Source organism: Conger conger, chromosome 14, assembly GCF_963514075.1.
Source record: "Conger conger chromosome 14, fConCon1.1, whole genome shotgun sequence".
NCBI classification, from domain to species: domain Eukaryota; kingdom Metazoa; phylum Chordata; class Actinopteri; order Anguilliformes; family Congridae; genus Conger; species Conger conger.
Genome location: NC_083773.1, coordinates 24,327,402 through 24,339,869, shown reverse-complemented (window position 1 = coordinate 24,339,869; position 12,468 = coordinate 24,327,402). Strand labels below are relative to the sequence as shown.

General features: G+C 50.6%; 1 protein-coding gene across 7 annotated transcripts in view; it reads left to right on the top strand.

Moving 5' to 3' along the window:
- rerea (arginine-glutamic acid dipeptide (RE) repeats a) overlaps positions 1-9,620 on the top strand; it is a 179,546-nt gene extending 169,926 nt beyond the window's left edge. For all 7 annotated transcript variants that reach the window (XM_061219707.1, XM_061219706.1, XM_061219709.1 and 4 more), the window contains 8 exons: positions 158-319; positions 1,199-1,312; positions 1,481-2,751; positions 4,231-4,453; positions 4,935-5,649; positions 6,237-6,401; positions 6,727-6,907; positions 7,228-9,620. In XM_061219707.1, coding sequence (XP_061075691.1) covers positions 158-319; positions 1,199-1,312; positions 1,481-2,751; positions 4,231-4,453; positions 4,935-5,649; positions 6,237-6,401; positions 6,727-6,907; positions 7,228-7,261 — 2,865 coding nt within the window. In that variant the 3' untranslated portion in view covers positions 7,262-9,620. The remainder of the gene's footprint in view (positions 1-157; positions 320-1,198; positions 1,313-1,480; positions 2,752-4,230; positions 4,454-4,934; positions 5,650-6,236; positions 6,402-6,726; positions 6,908-7,227) is intronic.
- Positions 9,621-12,468: the final 2,848 nt, after the last annotated feature.

Sequence of the window (12,468 nt, the reverse complement as noted above, 5' to 3'; positions counted from 1 at the left end):
AATTGCATTGGCATCTGCTGGTGGCAGGGGACCCATGGCACTACATTGCTTGCTGCCGTACCCAAGTGCGTATGAAGTGCTGTGGTATTGACTGGTGGGTAATTTCCGACGCTCACGACCCTCGTTTTCGCGGCGGTGTCTTTGGGTTTCTGTGCAGATGTCGACTCTGAGAAGCGGGCGGAAGAAGCAGACAGCCAGCCCCGATGGCAGAGCGTCGCCCGGCAACGACGACCTTCGCTCCAGCGGCCGCACCTCCCCCAGTGCAGCCAGCACCTCCAGCACCGACAGCAAGACCGAGCCTGTGAAGAAGCCCAACAAGGTAAATACACACACACACACACACACTCACAATCACTCACACACACTCACACACTCACACACACAATCACTCATATACACACACACACACACACTCACACACTCACAATCACTCACACACACTCACACACACACCACACACACACACACTCACTCACTCACTCACTCACTCACTCACTCACTCACTCACTCACTCACTCACTCACTCACTCACTCACTCACTCACTCACACAGGTTCCAGCATGTCAGACTAGGATGTCTTCCAGGTTTTCTTGAGTTACTGCTGCACTAGGTCCTCCAAATGTCATGACAGGTACCTGCAGGCTAACGGCTATCATCAGTAAGAGAGATGCTTCTCTTCCCAACAGTGCACTCTGTCTTATACATGCTGCGTGGTGTGTAGTGTGTGAGGCTGTCACTAGCGAGTGCATCAGAGGAACACACACAGTTCAGCTCCAGCAGGTTCTACAGCACTAACGCTAGGCAAAATTAGCCATTGCGAATTTCTGCTAGAAAGGGTAGTAGAAAATGTACTTGGAAACTTTGTAGTAGTTCAGCGACTACTGAGACTTCAGAGAATTGTATGCTTGCTGGGTTGGCTAGAACTGAGTAATATCACACGCCTAGCTGTGTCATTAAGGGAGAGGTAATCTGCAGTACCCCCTGAATGGTTGTTCAATACCTCTCAGCTGTGCCACAAAACCTTGATATCCGTGTGTGTTTTAGTGCCGGTTTCCACATTGTGCAGATTCCCACACTCCACCCTCAGGGCTGCCCCAGGTTATTAGTTTTCAGGTGCGGTTTAGTGTTTGGGTTACTGGGAGCGCGCTGCTCTGTACCCGTAAGGGCTTGTGAAAGGGCGGTCTCTTCATGTCCACAGAAGATTAAAGAGGAGGTTCCCTCGCCCATGAAGAGCGCGAAGCGGCAGCGGGAGAAGGGGGCCTCAGACACAGAGGAGCCCGAGAGGACCACGGCCAAGAAGTCCAAGACTCAGGTAAGAATCCCTGCAGGACTCACACACACACACACATATCCAGTAAGGGGTCGGTACAGCACACACAACACAGGACGGGGTAATGGTTTGCAGCCACAGATACACCCCTGCTCCCATGTGCCTTTGCCCCGGTGAATGCTGACCTGACTGTGTGTGTGTCCCTGGCAGGAGCTGAGCCGGCCGTGTTCTCCCTCGGAGGGCGAGGGCGAGGGCGAGAGCTCGGACAGCCGCAGCGTGAACGACGAGGGCAGCAGCGACCCCAAGGACATCGACCAGGACAACCGCAGCTCGTCCCCCAGCATCCCCAGCCCCCGGGGCAACGAGAGCGACTCGGACTCCTCCGCCCAGCAGCAGGGCCTCCAGACGCAGCTCCCTGCTGGGGCCCCCGCCCCCCCGGCCACGCCCGCCCAGGCCTCGCCCTCCGTCCCCCAAACCAACACACAACCGCCCCAGCCCTCGCCGCTGTCTCTCATCCAGCCTGGGCCCTCGAGACTCCCCTCCCCCGACTCGCCACTCCTGAGTCAGGCTCCGCCCCTGTGCCCTCCTGGCAGCCAGACAATCCCGCCCCCTCCCCCGCCACACCACGGCCCCCTGCAGCCCCTCCCACACCCGCTGGCCGGCCCCTCCCTCCTGCCCCACCCCCTGCCGCCTCAGGCCTTCCCCCTGCCCTCACAGCCTCACGTGGCCCCGCCCCCCATGCTCCCCGGCCAATCCCCCACCTCGGGCCTACCGTCCCCCCACGCACCCTCCTCCCAGCCCCAAACCTCCACACAGGGGCCCTCTCAGCCCCCCCGGGAGCAGCCGCTGCCCCCCGCCCCTCTGTCCATGCCCCACATCAAGCCCCCCCCGACCACGCCCATCCCACACATGCCCAACCCGCAGTCGCACAAACACCCGCCCCACCTCTCCGCCCCACCCTTCCCCCAGATGCCCTCCAACCTGCCCCCTCCCCCGGCGCTCAAACCTCTCAGCTCCCTCTCCACGCACCACCCGCCCCCCGCTCACCCGCCCCCCCTGCAGCTAATGCCCCAGGGGCAACAGCTACAGCCCCCTCCCGCCCAGCCCCCCGTCCTCACCCAATCACAGAGCCTCCCCGCCACAGCCAGCCACCCGCCTCCCCCCGCCCCCTCAGTCTCCTCCCAGCCCCCCTTCCCCTCGCACCCCTTCATCCCGGGCGGAGCCCCCGTGCTGCCCCCCTCTGCGCCCGCCCCCGGCCCCGCCCCCTCGGCCGCACTCCCTGGGCTCCAGGCCCCGCCCGCCTCCATCTCCACGCCCCTCCCCGCCTCCCTCAGCACCTCCACCGCCGCCCCGCCCGTGCACATTAAGGAGGAGCCTCTGGACGAGGCGGAGCTGCCCGAGAGCCCGCCCCCTCCGCCGCGGAGCCCCTCCCCCGAGCCCACGGTCGTCAACACGCCCAGCCACGCCAGCCAATCAGCAAGGTAGGTGTGACCTCCACCCGTCTGCTCTGTCCGACTGCATCAGGTCGATGGATGAAGGTCCGTCGATCTCAGAGTGAGCCTTGTTTCTCACTGTAGACTAGGGATCATCCAACTGGCCTTTGGATCCAAATCCAGCCCTGGTTTTCTTTACCTCCAGGTAACTAGTCTTCACACCTGACTCCCATGTAAAGGGAGGGTGGAATACCAGCAGTTATCCCTCGAGGACCGTGACGTCCTGATCCCTGCTATGGACCCTTCAGCTTATTTTCACATTTTGGCAGTTTGGGGGAGGTGTCTGTATTGATTCACACTGTGTCCCAGTGCAGAGGCTGTAAATGGAGCCTTCTGTGCTGTTGAGTAGCACTGGTGACAGAGTGAGCACCACTGGGTTGTTTTTCTGGGGGGTTTCTTTCTGCTCTATTCACTGGAGCTCCTCTCTCTCTCTGCCTCTTCCACCATGTACATCTCTCACACACACACGCGCACACACACACACACACTCCGTAGTTATTTTCATCTCCAGCGTCTCCATAAATGCAAGGTCGCACAGCTCCACTGGGCTCTGCCAGATTAACGGCACTGATGTTTCCTCATAATGGAGCCCGCCATTTTGAGTGTTTGTGTCGGTTGGGATTCGAATGCGGGCGTTTACAGAAAAGCCATTTTCAGTAATGACATCTGCGGCGAGCGCGCGACGAGCAGACGGGGATTTGCCTGAAACGCAAACCTGCCGTCCTGGGGGAGGAGTAATGGGGACCATTAATTAAGACGTTTCCTCAGCGAACGACTCTGAGTGAGAACGCTCATCAGGTCTGCTGCGTGGCTGGTGCTCAGGACTGCAGAGTCTGGTCATGCATCACAATGAACGTAATGGCGCTGAGTCCATTAAAACCCCGACTCGCAGGTGCCGGATTGGTTTAGCTGCCCGATGAGGTAACCCTCTCCAAGAGTGAGTGGCAGGAAGTAATTGATACTTTAAATTGAGATTAAAGGAATTTCAATCCATTTGGGTGAGAGTATATTGTTCTGGTTGTTGCTGTGTTAAAAATATAAATCATCCCTTGAGAAGCAGCGTTAAAGCTAACTCCGGGGTCAGCAACCCTGGTCCTGGAGAGCCGCAGGGTTTGCTGGATTTCACTGTTACTCAGCACTGACAGTAATCGATCAATGAGAGCAGTTGATTACTCGGTTAACTTGCCTCAACTTGTTTCTTGGGTCTGAATCGGTTGCTGATATTATGCTGAAAACTAAAACCAGCACACCTTGCAGCTCTCCCTGAACTAAATACACTAAAAACTCATTTTTGAGTTCATTATACACCAGTCAAAAACGTTTTTATGCAAGTACTTGATGCAAGTTGAACACTTCAACTGCATGCTAGGCTAGCTTCATGAGTGAGCTCAGTGAATCCCTCAACCAGGTTTTTGTAGTTATGTGCTAATGCTGATTACTAAATCACTGCTCGTGCTGTCTCTACAGGTTCTGCAAGCACTTGGACCGCGGCTACAACTCCTGTGCCCGGTCTGACATGTTCTTCACCCCGCTGCCCAACTCCAAGCTGGCCAAGAAACGCGAGGAGGCCCTGGAGAAGGCCAAGAGGGAGGTGGAGCAGAAGGCCCGGGAGGAGAAGGAGAGGGAGAGGGAGAAGGAGAAGGAGCGAGAGAGGGAGCGGGAGAGAGAGAGGGAGGCTGATCGGGCTGCTGTAAGTGCCCTCTTAAATCAATACACATTCAAATACAGCTAAAGGTGACCCGATTCATCACTGACTATAGGCTAGTAGTGTTACTGTTAGTACATACACAAATTGTATGTGTATATATACAATGTGGCCATTGATGTACAGTCTCACCGTACAGTGATATTTTGTGACTTTGGAATTATACGATTGTGTGATTCGATCTGAGTAGTTTTGAGATATTGAGCTTCAGAGCTTTCACATCCTGACACAGCAAAACTGTGAAATGCAGGGCAGTTCTTCATTAATCAAAATGACAGACACCCTAAAAATACAATATCAAAATCCAATCAAATTGTCCTATGAACGACATATTTATGACTCCAAATATTCATCATGGTATTTGTATTGCTTGTAACATAATCAGCACGGAGCCCCATATCTCATCGCACCTTATGTCGGCCATTTTGAGCTCCGGCATGTTCACGCTGTGTTCCTCTCCTCACAGAAAGCCTCCAGCTCGTCTCACGAAGGGCGTATGGGCGGCTCGCCCATGGCGGGCCCCGCCCACATGCGGCCGTCGTTCGAGCCCCCGCCCACCACCATCGCGGCGGTGCCGCCCTACATCGGGCCGGACACGCCCGCCCTGCGCACGCTCAGCGAGTACGCGCGCCCCCACGTCATGTCCCCCACCAACCGCAACCACCCCTTCTTCGTGTCGCTGCCCGCCGACCCCCTGCTGGCCTACCACATGCCCGGGCTGTACAACGACCCCGGCATGCGGGAGCGGGAGCTGAGGGAGCGCGAGCTGAGGGAGCGCGAGATCCGGGAGAGGGAGCTCCGCGAGAGGATGAAGCCCGGCTTCGAGGTCAAGCCCCCCGAGCTGGAGGGCCTGCACCCCTCCGCCAACCCCATGGAGCACTTCGCCCGGCACGGGGCGCTCACGCTGCCCCACATGGCCGGCCACCACCCCTTCGCCTCCTTCCACCCGGGCCTCAACCACCTGGAGCGGGAAAGGCTGGCGCTGGCCGGGCCCCAGCTCCGGCCCGAGATGACCTACCCCGAGCGGCTGGCCGCGGAGAGGCTCCACGCGGAGAGGATGGCCTCCGTGGCCAACGACCCCATCGCCCGGCTGCAGATGTTCAACGTCACGCCACACCACCACCAGCACTCCCACATACACTCACACCTGCACCTGCACCAGCAGGACCCACTGCACCAAGGTGAGCCTCACACACCCCAACACCAGCACCAGGCCCCTGTTTTCACCACACCCACACCAACACCAGGCCTAGTGTCGTCACTCATCATTAACTGTTATGGTGCAGACTGATCATTTGTTTTCTGAGGTTTAATTCACTTTTTAATTGAGATGCATTAAAATGCATTTTCAGTCCTTCAGAAGTATGAGCTACGGCACACACAGTCAATATAACTGTAACTGTAATCTTAGCAACCAGTGATTAGCAGCAACATACTTGTTGGCAGCCAACATCAATAATGAATCTATTTTCTCACTCCTCATACTGTGTATATATAAGCAAACCAGTGCTGTCATATGCATGCATGTATGTGCTCTTATGGCAATTAAATTGCACATGCATGCTGTGAGGTAGCTAGGTAAATGAAATGAGCACAAGTTTATCTACATGTGAAAGTAAATATTTACGAGCAAGAGTTTATCTAGGTTTAAAACTATAAGTGTATGTGCTGCATATGCATGCTGTGAAGTGAACTATGTAAATGAGTTTCTGCATATGAAAGTAAATGTCTGTTGGTCTGTAGTTGACCTTGCACTAACCCCCCGCAGGCGGTGAATGTCTTGTGTGTCCCCCGGGCTCTGGGGGCCATCCGCTGGTGGACCCTCTCGTGGCAGGACCCCACCTGGCCCGCTTCCCCTACCCGCCCGGCAGCATCCCCAACCCCCTGCTGGGCCAGCCCCACGAGCACGAGATGCTGCGACACCCCGTGTTCGGTGCGTGCCCCGCTCCCGGACTGCCGAAACACTCATTAAGACAGAGAGCCTCTGCCTGTTTTAGAGGCAGCACGTTGATAAATGGTGTTTATTAGACCACTCATCAGCTATAACATGATCTGCAAACTGCACTGTATTGGTTTTAAAGCGATGTGGGTGGGGTTTAAAAGCAATGTGGATGGGGTTTTAAAGCAATGTGGATGGGGTTTTAAAAGCAATGTGGATGGGGTTTTCAAGTGATATGGGCAGGGTTTTGAAGCGATATGACCGAGGTATTGGGAGCTGTGGCCGGTGTGTGACGCTCCTCGGCGCGTGTGTGTTTCAGGCACCCCGTACCCGAGGGAGCTCCAGGGGGCGCTCCCGCCCCCCATGTCTGCGGCGCACCAGCTGCAGGCCATGCACGCGCAGTCGGCCGAGCTGCAGCGCCTGGCCATGGAGCAGCAGTGGCTGCACGGACACCACCACATGCACGGGGGCCCGCTGCCCGGCCAGGAGGACTACTACAGGTCAGTCCCAGAATGCACTGGGGAAGAGCCAGGGCTAAGAAGGGGCAGCTTTTTGGAGCACTAGCAGGTCCAGTGGGCCCCTCCGGGTAGAGGGTGTATGTGTGCATGTACATGTACATGCAGGGGGCCTCATGTTCTTTTCCCTGCGGAAATGTCTGACTGTCCCTGGCCAGTGGTACCAACCTGCTGATTATTGCCTTACATTTGACAAAAGCACTCACTGACTTGTTGAATCTTCATTCCCTAATCAGTTCAGTCACTGTTTATTCTGAAGCTGCTCGTTATTAAAATTGCTTTATTTGTGTTTTTTGGCTTCTTAGCCGTCTGAAGAAAGAGAGTGACAAGCAGCTGTAGCCTTGGGATTGGCTGCTGGGCACAGTGGGAGTGTCTCTGAGACTGGACGCCTGTGGAGAACTCTGCCATGTTCTCAGAACACTTTAAATGAAGAGAGAACCAGTGACTGGAGAGGATCTTCTGAACCCCCCCAAAACCCGCTTTCTGGATTCTGTACTTTTCATTTTCTATTTTCAGACAAATTGAAATCATTTGATATATAGCGTGCGCGTAGAGCCGAGACGATGACATCATCTTCAGGACTGTTCCGGACTTCCCTTGCATGACTTACTCCCTGCATTTTTTGTAGGTTCTAGAAAAAAAGTCACTTTGTCACTGTGCTTAATACATAAACAGAGAGAGCAGTTCAATGTATCCAGAATCTTTAAAGTGCTATCTGAAAGTCTAGTTATTTTAATACAGTGTAGGAAGTTTTCATAATTTTAAAGAAAGCTAAAAATCTGCAGCATGGCTTTGAGTCTGTAAATAATATATTATTATTATTATTATTGTTATTATTATTATTATTATTATTATTATTATTAGGTGTGGATTCCTAACCAAGGCATCAGACCTTCAGCATCATAGTTCTAAAGCATTATCCCTTTATTTGAAAGGGGAGCACATTGGCATTATTTGAGCAGGAAATGGTTTTGTGGTGGTCAGCGTGCATCGCAGGGGTTGTGGGATGACCGGTACAGTATATCTCATCTGCACAACTAACCTGATCTGAAACGGGTCACTAACCTGATCTGAAACGGGTCACTAACCTGATCTCAAACGGGTCGCTAACCTGCCGTCTCAAACAGGTCTCTCCTGTGACGCTCCGAGGCCTCTTTAGTCTCAATCAGTCAGCTGGCCCGTATATGTCTGCTAAACATCAACTTCATTTAGATCTCATCTGTTTTCAGTTGGTTTAGACAGTGTTTTTGTCCCCTGAGATGCAGTATTGGGTACTGGGGGGCCCCACATTTGGCCCCTGATGCCGCCCACATTTGGCCCCTGATGCCCCAGAGAGACAAACTCTGCAGTTAAAGGGCTTAGATAACAGACTGGGGGTGTCTTAACAGTAGATGGTATCTACACTATACTCTTCACAGTATCGAGGCTTTGGGCTGATTAAGCAAATGCACTTTTAAACCTTAGTAATTTCCCATAAAGATTCTCCCATCAAAGGCTGAAGGTAAAGTGTGATATTTATTGAAATAAATAAAGGGTAAGATCATGAGTGCGACTGTGTTGAATGGGGACATACAATCTAATCCAGTATTTCCTGGCAACGGGACCCTGCAGATAAAACTTGCGGTGGTTTCACTATCACTGTTAATGGTTCTATTTGGTGTTTATACATTGTGTGGGTTTTTTTAAACAGAAGATGTAAGTTAGTGCTAATGGGGGAAAATGCACTTGCTCATTGTACTTCATCTGTTGTGTTGCTGACTCCAGTAAGAGGGCTTTTCCATGAGCTGGATGACAGATTTCAGTTGGTACCATGTTCACTGTGATGCGCGCGCTGTGCCCGGGTGAGGGAGGGGGGCTCGTGCTCAGACCACGGACCAGAGGAGGTGGGCGGGGTTACAGGGGCGGAGACAAACGACCCGGCCACACATTCCTGGAGTGTGTGGCCACTCCTGTGACAGTGGGCTGTTCACTTGCCATTGTAGACTGTTATTTCAGAGGAGTCTTCTGTCATAAGGCTTGTCAGACCATGTATGATGAATTTGTGATTCATGGCTAATGCCCTGCCCCCCCCCCTCCCCACCTTCTGTTTGTGTGCATCTTCTGTAGTTACTGCTGAAAAATTCGGCAAAATAAACCATAAAAGAAGGGTGCCACTTTCAGAGGACATGAACTTTATCTGGGTTTTATCAAATTAACGGTCTGTGTAAAAGTTACACCAAGCTAGTTTACTATGAACAAGAGGCTGTGGCTCACTGTTAATCGTAGCATTATTTGCCCTGCCCCTTGCCTACCCACCCATTTAAAATCCTACATTTTATTCCATCATTTTCCTGTCTCTTTGTTCGGTACCATGTATTAGAATTTTTTCTTTATTTTTATTTTTTTTCCATTTTCAAACATTTTGTTTTTTTTTGTGTATCAAACCTATGATGTTAAGTGTTGTCAATGGTTTAGCTTCTTGTTTCAAAGCAGCAATAGCAGAATGTAAATTCAGACTGCTAAAAATTTATATATACCGGTATCTTGAAGCTTATTGTATATATTAGTAGTTTGCCATGGGATGACACAATGTAAACAAATAGTAGAGATAATTAAGAAAAGGTGTGAGTCCTGTGTTTTCTCTCCATTTGAGTATTTTGTAATTTTTTTGAAAAATTTGTGGAGTTAAAATAAACTTAAGTTACACCACAGAACACAAGCGGTGGTCTGTTTTCACTCCCTACTTTGAAATGTGCAGTTCTCTGCCTCTACCACAGTGTAATGATGATGGTTGCAGATGGCACAGTGGTAACAAAAGAAGTTTCTAGAATGAGTGTACAGTCCTCTTTCTGAAGCACTCGCCCACGGCCCAGTGTGACTGTTTTACATGCTAATGACCCCATTGGTACAACTGGAGAGCCAGCGCTAAAGGCTAGGTGTGTTTGCACTGGCAGAAACTGCCTGTCTGTGGGCACCTGGTAGGTATTATGGAGGAATTAAAGCAGCTGTTGCTTGATGAACTCTGGCTGACTCAGGCTCACTATAACTCCCCAGGCAGGGTGAAGCCAGTCCCTGCCTGCCCCTGCTGACTCCCGACCGTACTCAGACACCTTGTGTGTCTCTCTCTCTCTCTCTCTCTCTCTCTCTCTCTCTCTCTCTCTCTCTCTCTCTCTCTCTCTCTCTCTCTCTCTCTCTCTCTCTCTCTCTCTCTCTCTCTCGCTCTCGCTCTCTCTCGCTCTCTCCATGTTTGAATAAGCACTGCTGTGGAGCTGAAAGGCTGCTGTATTCACTGCCTCCACACGTCACGCTGGGTTTGTCGCATTCAGTGAATTCAGTTCAGTTTTATTGGTACGGTGGGTTTTAAACACATAAACACACTGTACAAAGGCAGGAAATGGGAAATTTGGGACGACCAAGCCTGAACCCTCAGAAATCCAGCAAGTGGGGTAAAACGAATTGAAAAAATATAAAATCTGTTGAGGAACTCAACTGTATAATAATGCTATAGAGCTCCACTGGATGGCCTAGTATCACATTAAAGATTGCCTAAATGGTAATAACATCCATGAAGGAAGCATCTTACCTTCTTGAGGGAGAGCATTAAACGCACTGGAGCACAGTTGAAATGGCTGTGGAGAGGCCTCATCGCAGGTAAGGGGAGTGTGAAGGCTGTTTAATAATCTCCCCATGCACTGCGCAAGATCCCGCGCCAACTGCTCCTGTCGGGTTCCCCGCCCGTTATCGCATTACGCCTCAGTTTGTTTTTCCATTTTCTCAAATGTCAATCCCGTTAAAACATTCAGTTTGTTCCCTATTTAGAGCGCTATCGATTATGGGAGAAAAGCACTTTGTCTAAATGGTGGCACAAAGGCCGTTTTTCTCTGCTGTCTTGCAAATCGTCCTGTGGTTCACTTCAGGACACAGTGATACTCAGATTTGGCCTGGGCGGCCGGTAGTCCTGCTGGTGTTCATTTTCTCCCTCTAATCGGAACTTTATATCTGGGACACCAGGTGAGCGAAATCTCTGGCCTATCACTACCTATATAGCAGTACTGCAGGCCTTTAGGGCCAGATGACCTAGGCACACTTGTTTTGTGTGGTTTACTGTTGTGTTCAAATAAATAGCAGTGCGTTAAAGAAAGTGAATAAAGTGCAAATAATTTTTAGTAGCTTTTAGTTCCATATTTCAAATGTAGTGGAAGCATTACACATTCAATTCCAAATCAAAGCATTAGCAATTTTTATCAAGTCTGCGTTATTCTTTTACAGGAAGCAAAGAAAAGGAAAATTAATCTGTAAAAAAAAAAAACTTCTGGCACCAAGAAACGGGTATTTCAGCCCAGGATGAACACACTTTTTCAATGGGGTTGAGGTCGAAGGATTGAGCTGGCCACTCCATTACCTCAATCCTTTTTGTCTGGAACCAAGATGTTGCTCACTTACTTGTGTTTTTGCGGTTGTTGTCTTGTTGAAACACCCATTACAAGGACATTTCCTCTTCGGCATATGGCAGCATAATTTCTTCAAGTATTTTGGTGTATTCAAACTAATCCATGATCCCTGGTGTACGAACCCAATACCGTCGTATGAAAAACATCCCCACACCATGATTTTTGCACCACCATGCTTCACTGTCTTCACTGTGTACTGTGGCTTGAATTCAGTACCTGGGGGTTGTCTGACATACTGTCGACAACCACTAGACCCAAAAAGAACAATTTTACTCTCATCAGTCCACAGAATGTTACGCCATTTCTCTTTGGGACAAATCGATGTGTTCCTTGGCAAATTTTAACCGATTCTGCGCATTCCCTTTTTTTCAACAATGGTGCTTTACGGGGGCTTCTTGCAGATAGCTTAGCTTCGATACAACATCTTCTGACTGTAACAGCACTGACAGGAAATTGTAGATCATCTTTGATCTTTATGGAGCTGATGAATGGCTGAATCTTTGCCTGATTATCTTTCGATCCATTTAAACAGTAGATGCTCATTTTCTTCCGCTTGTTTCAGGTTTTTGTTGCCATTTTAAAAACATCGGAACAAATAAACAGGCAGAAATATACCTTAAATTAAGATAATATTATTTTTTTATATTCAGCACCTCTCTTCTTCATCATTTGGCTGTACCTCCATTTTTCTCTTTTAAAAGTTTCATGGGAAAAGTATTCAACAAACCAAATGCCCAACAGACAGCCTGTGTGATTACTGGCAGGGATTAGCATCTTATGGTCCTAGAGGGCTGAGTGGAACTGCTGGTGTTTCATCCTGCCTTTACCTGGGAGTCAGGTGTGACTCTGGCCAATCAGTCACACTGATTTCCTGGGGGAAAAGAACACCAGGGCTGGATTTGGATTTGAGGGCCAGAGTTGATAATCCCTGGTTTATGGAGTATGTGTACATGCAGAGAGATGGTACAGGGAGGAGCAGCAGACGGACATGTTGAAGCCAGAATGAGAAGCTCAGTGTAAGAGAACAGAGGTTCTACTGTTTGACGCAGCAGCACCCTAGGTAGATGACTGTTGGACACAACAGAAGGAGTGTTCCCCTGTCTAGTGGCTAGTCAT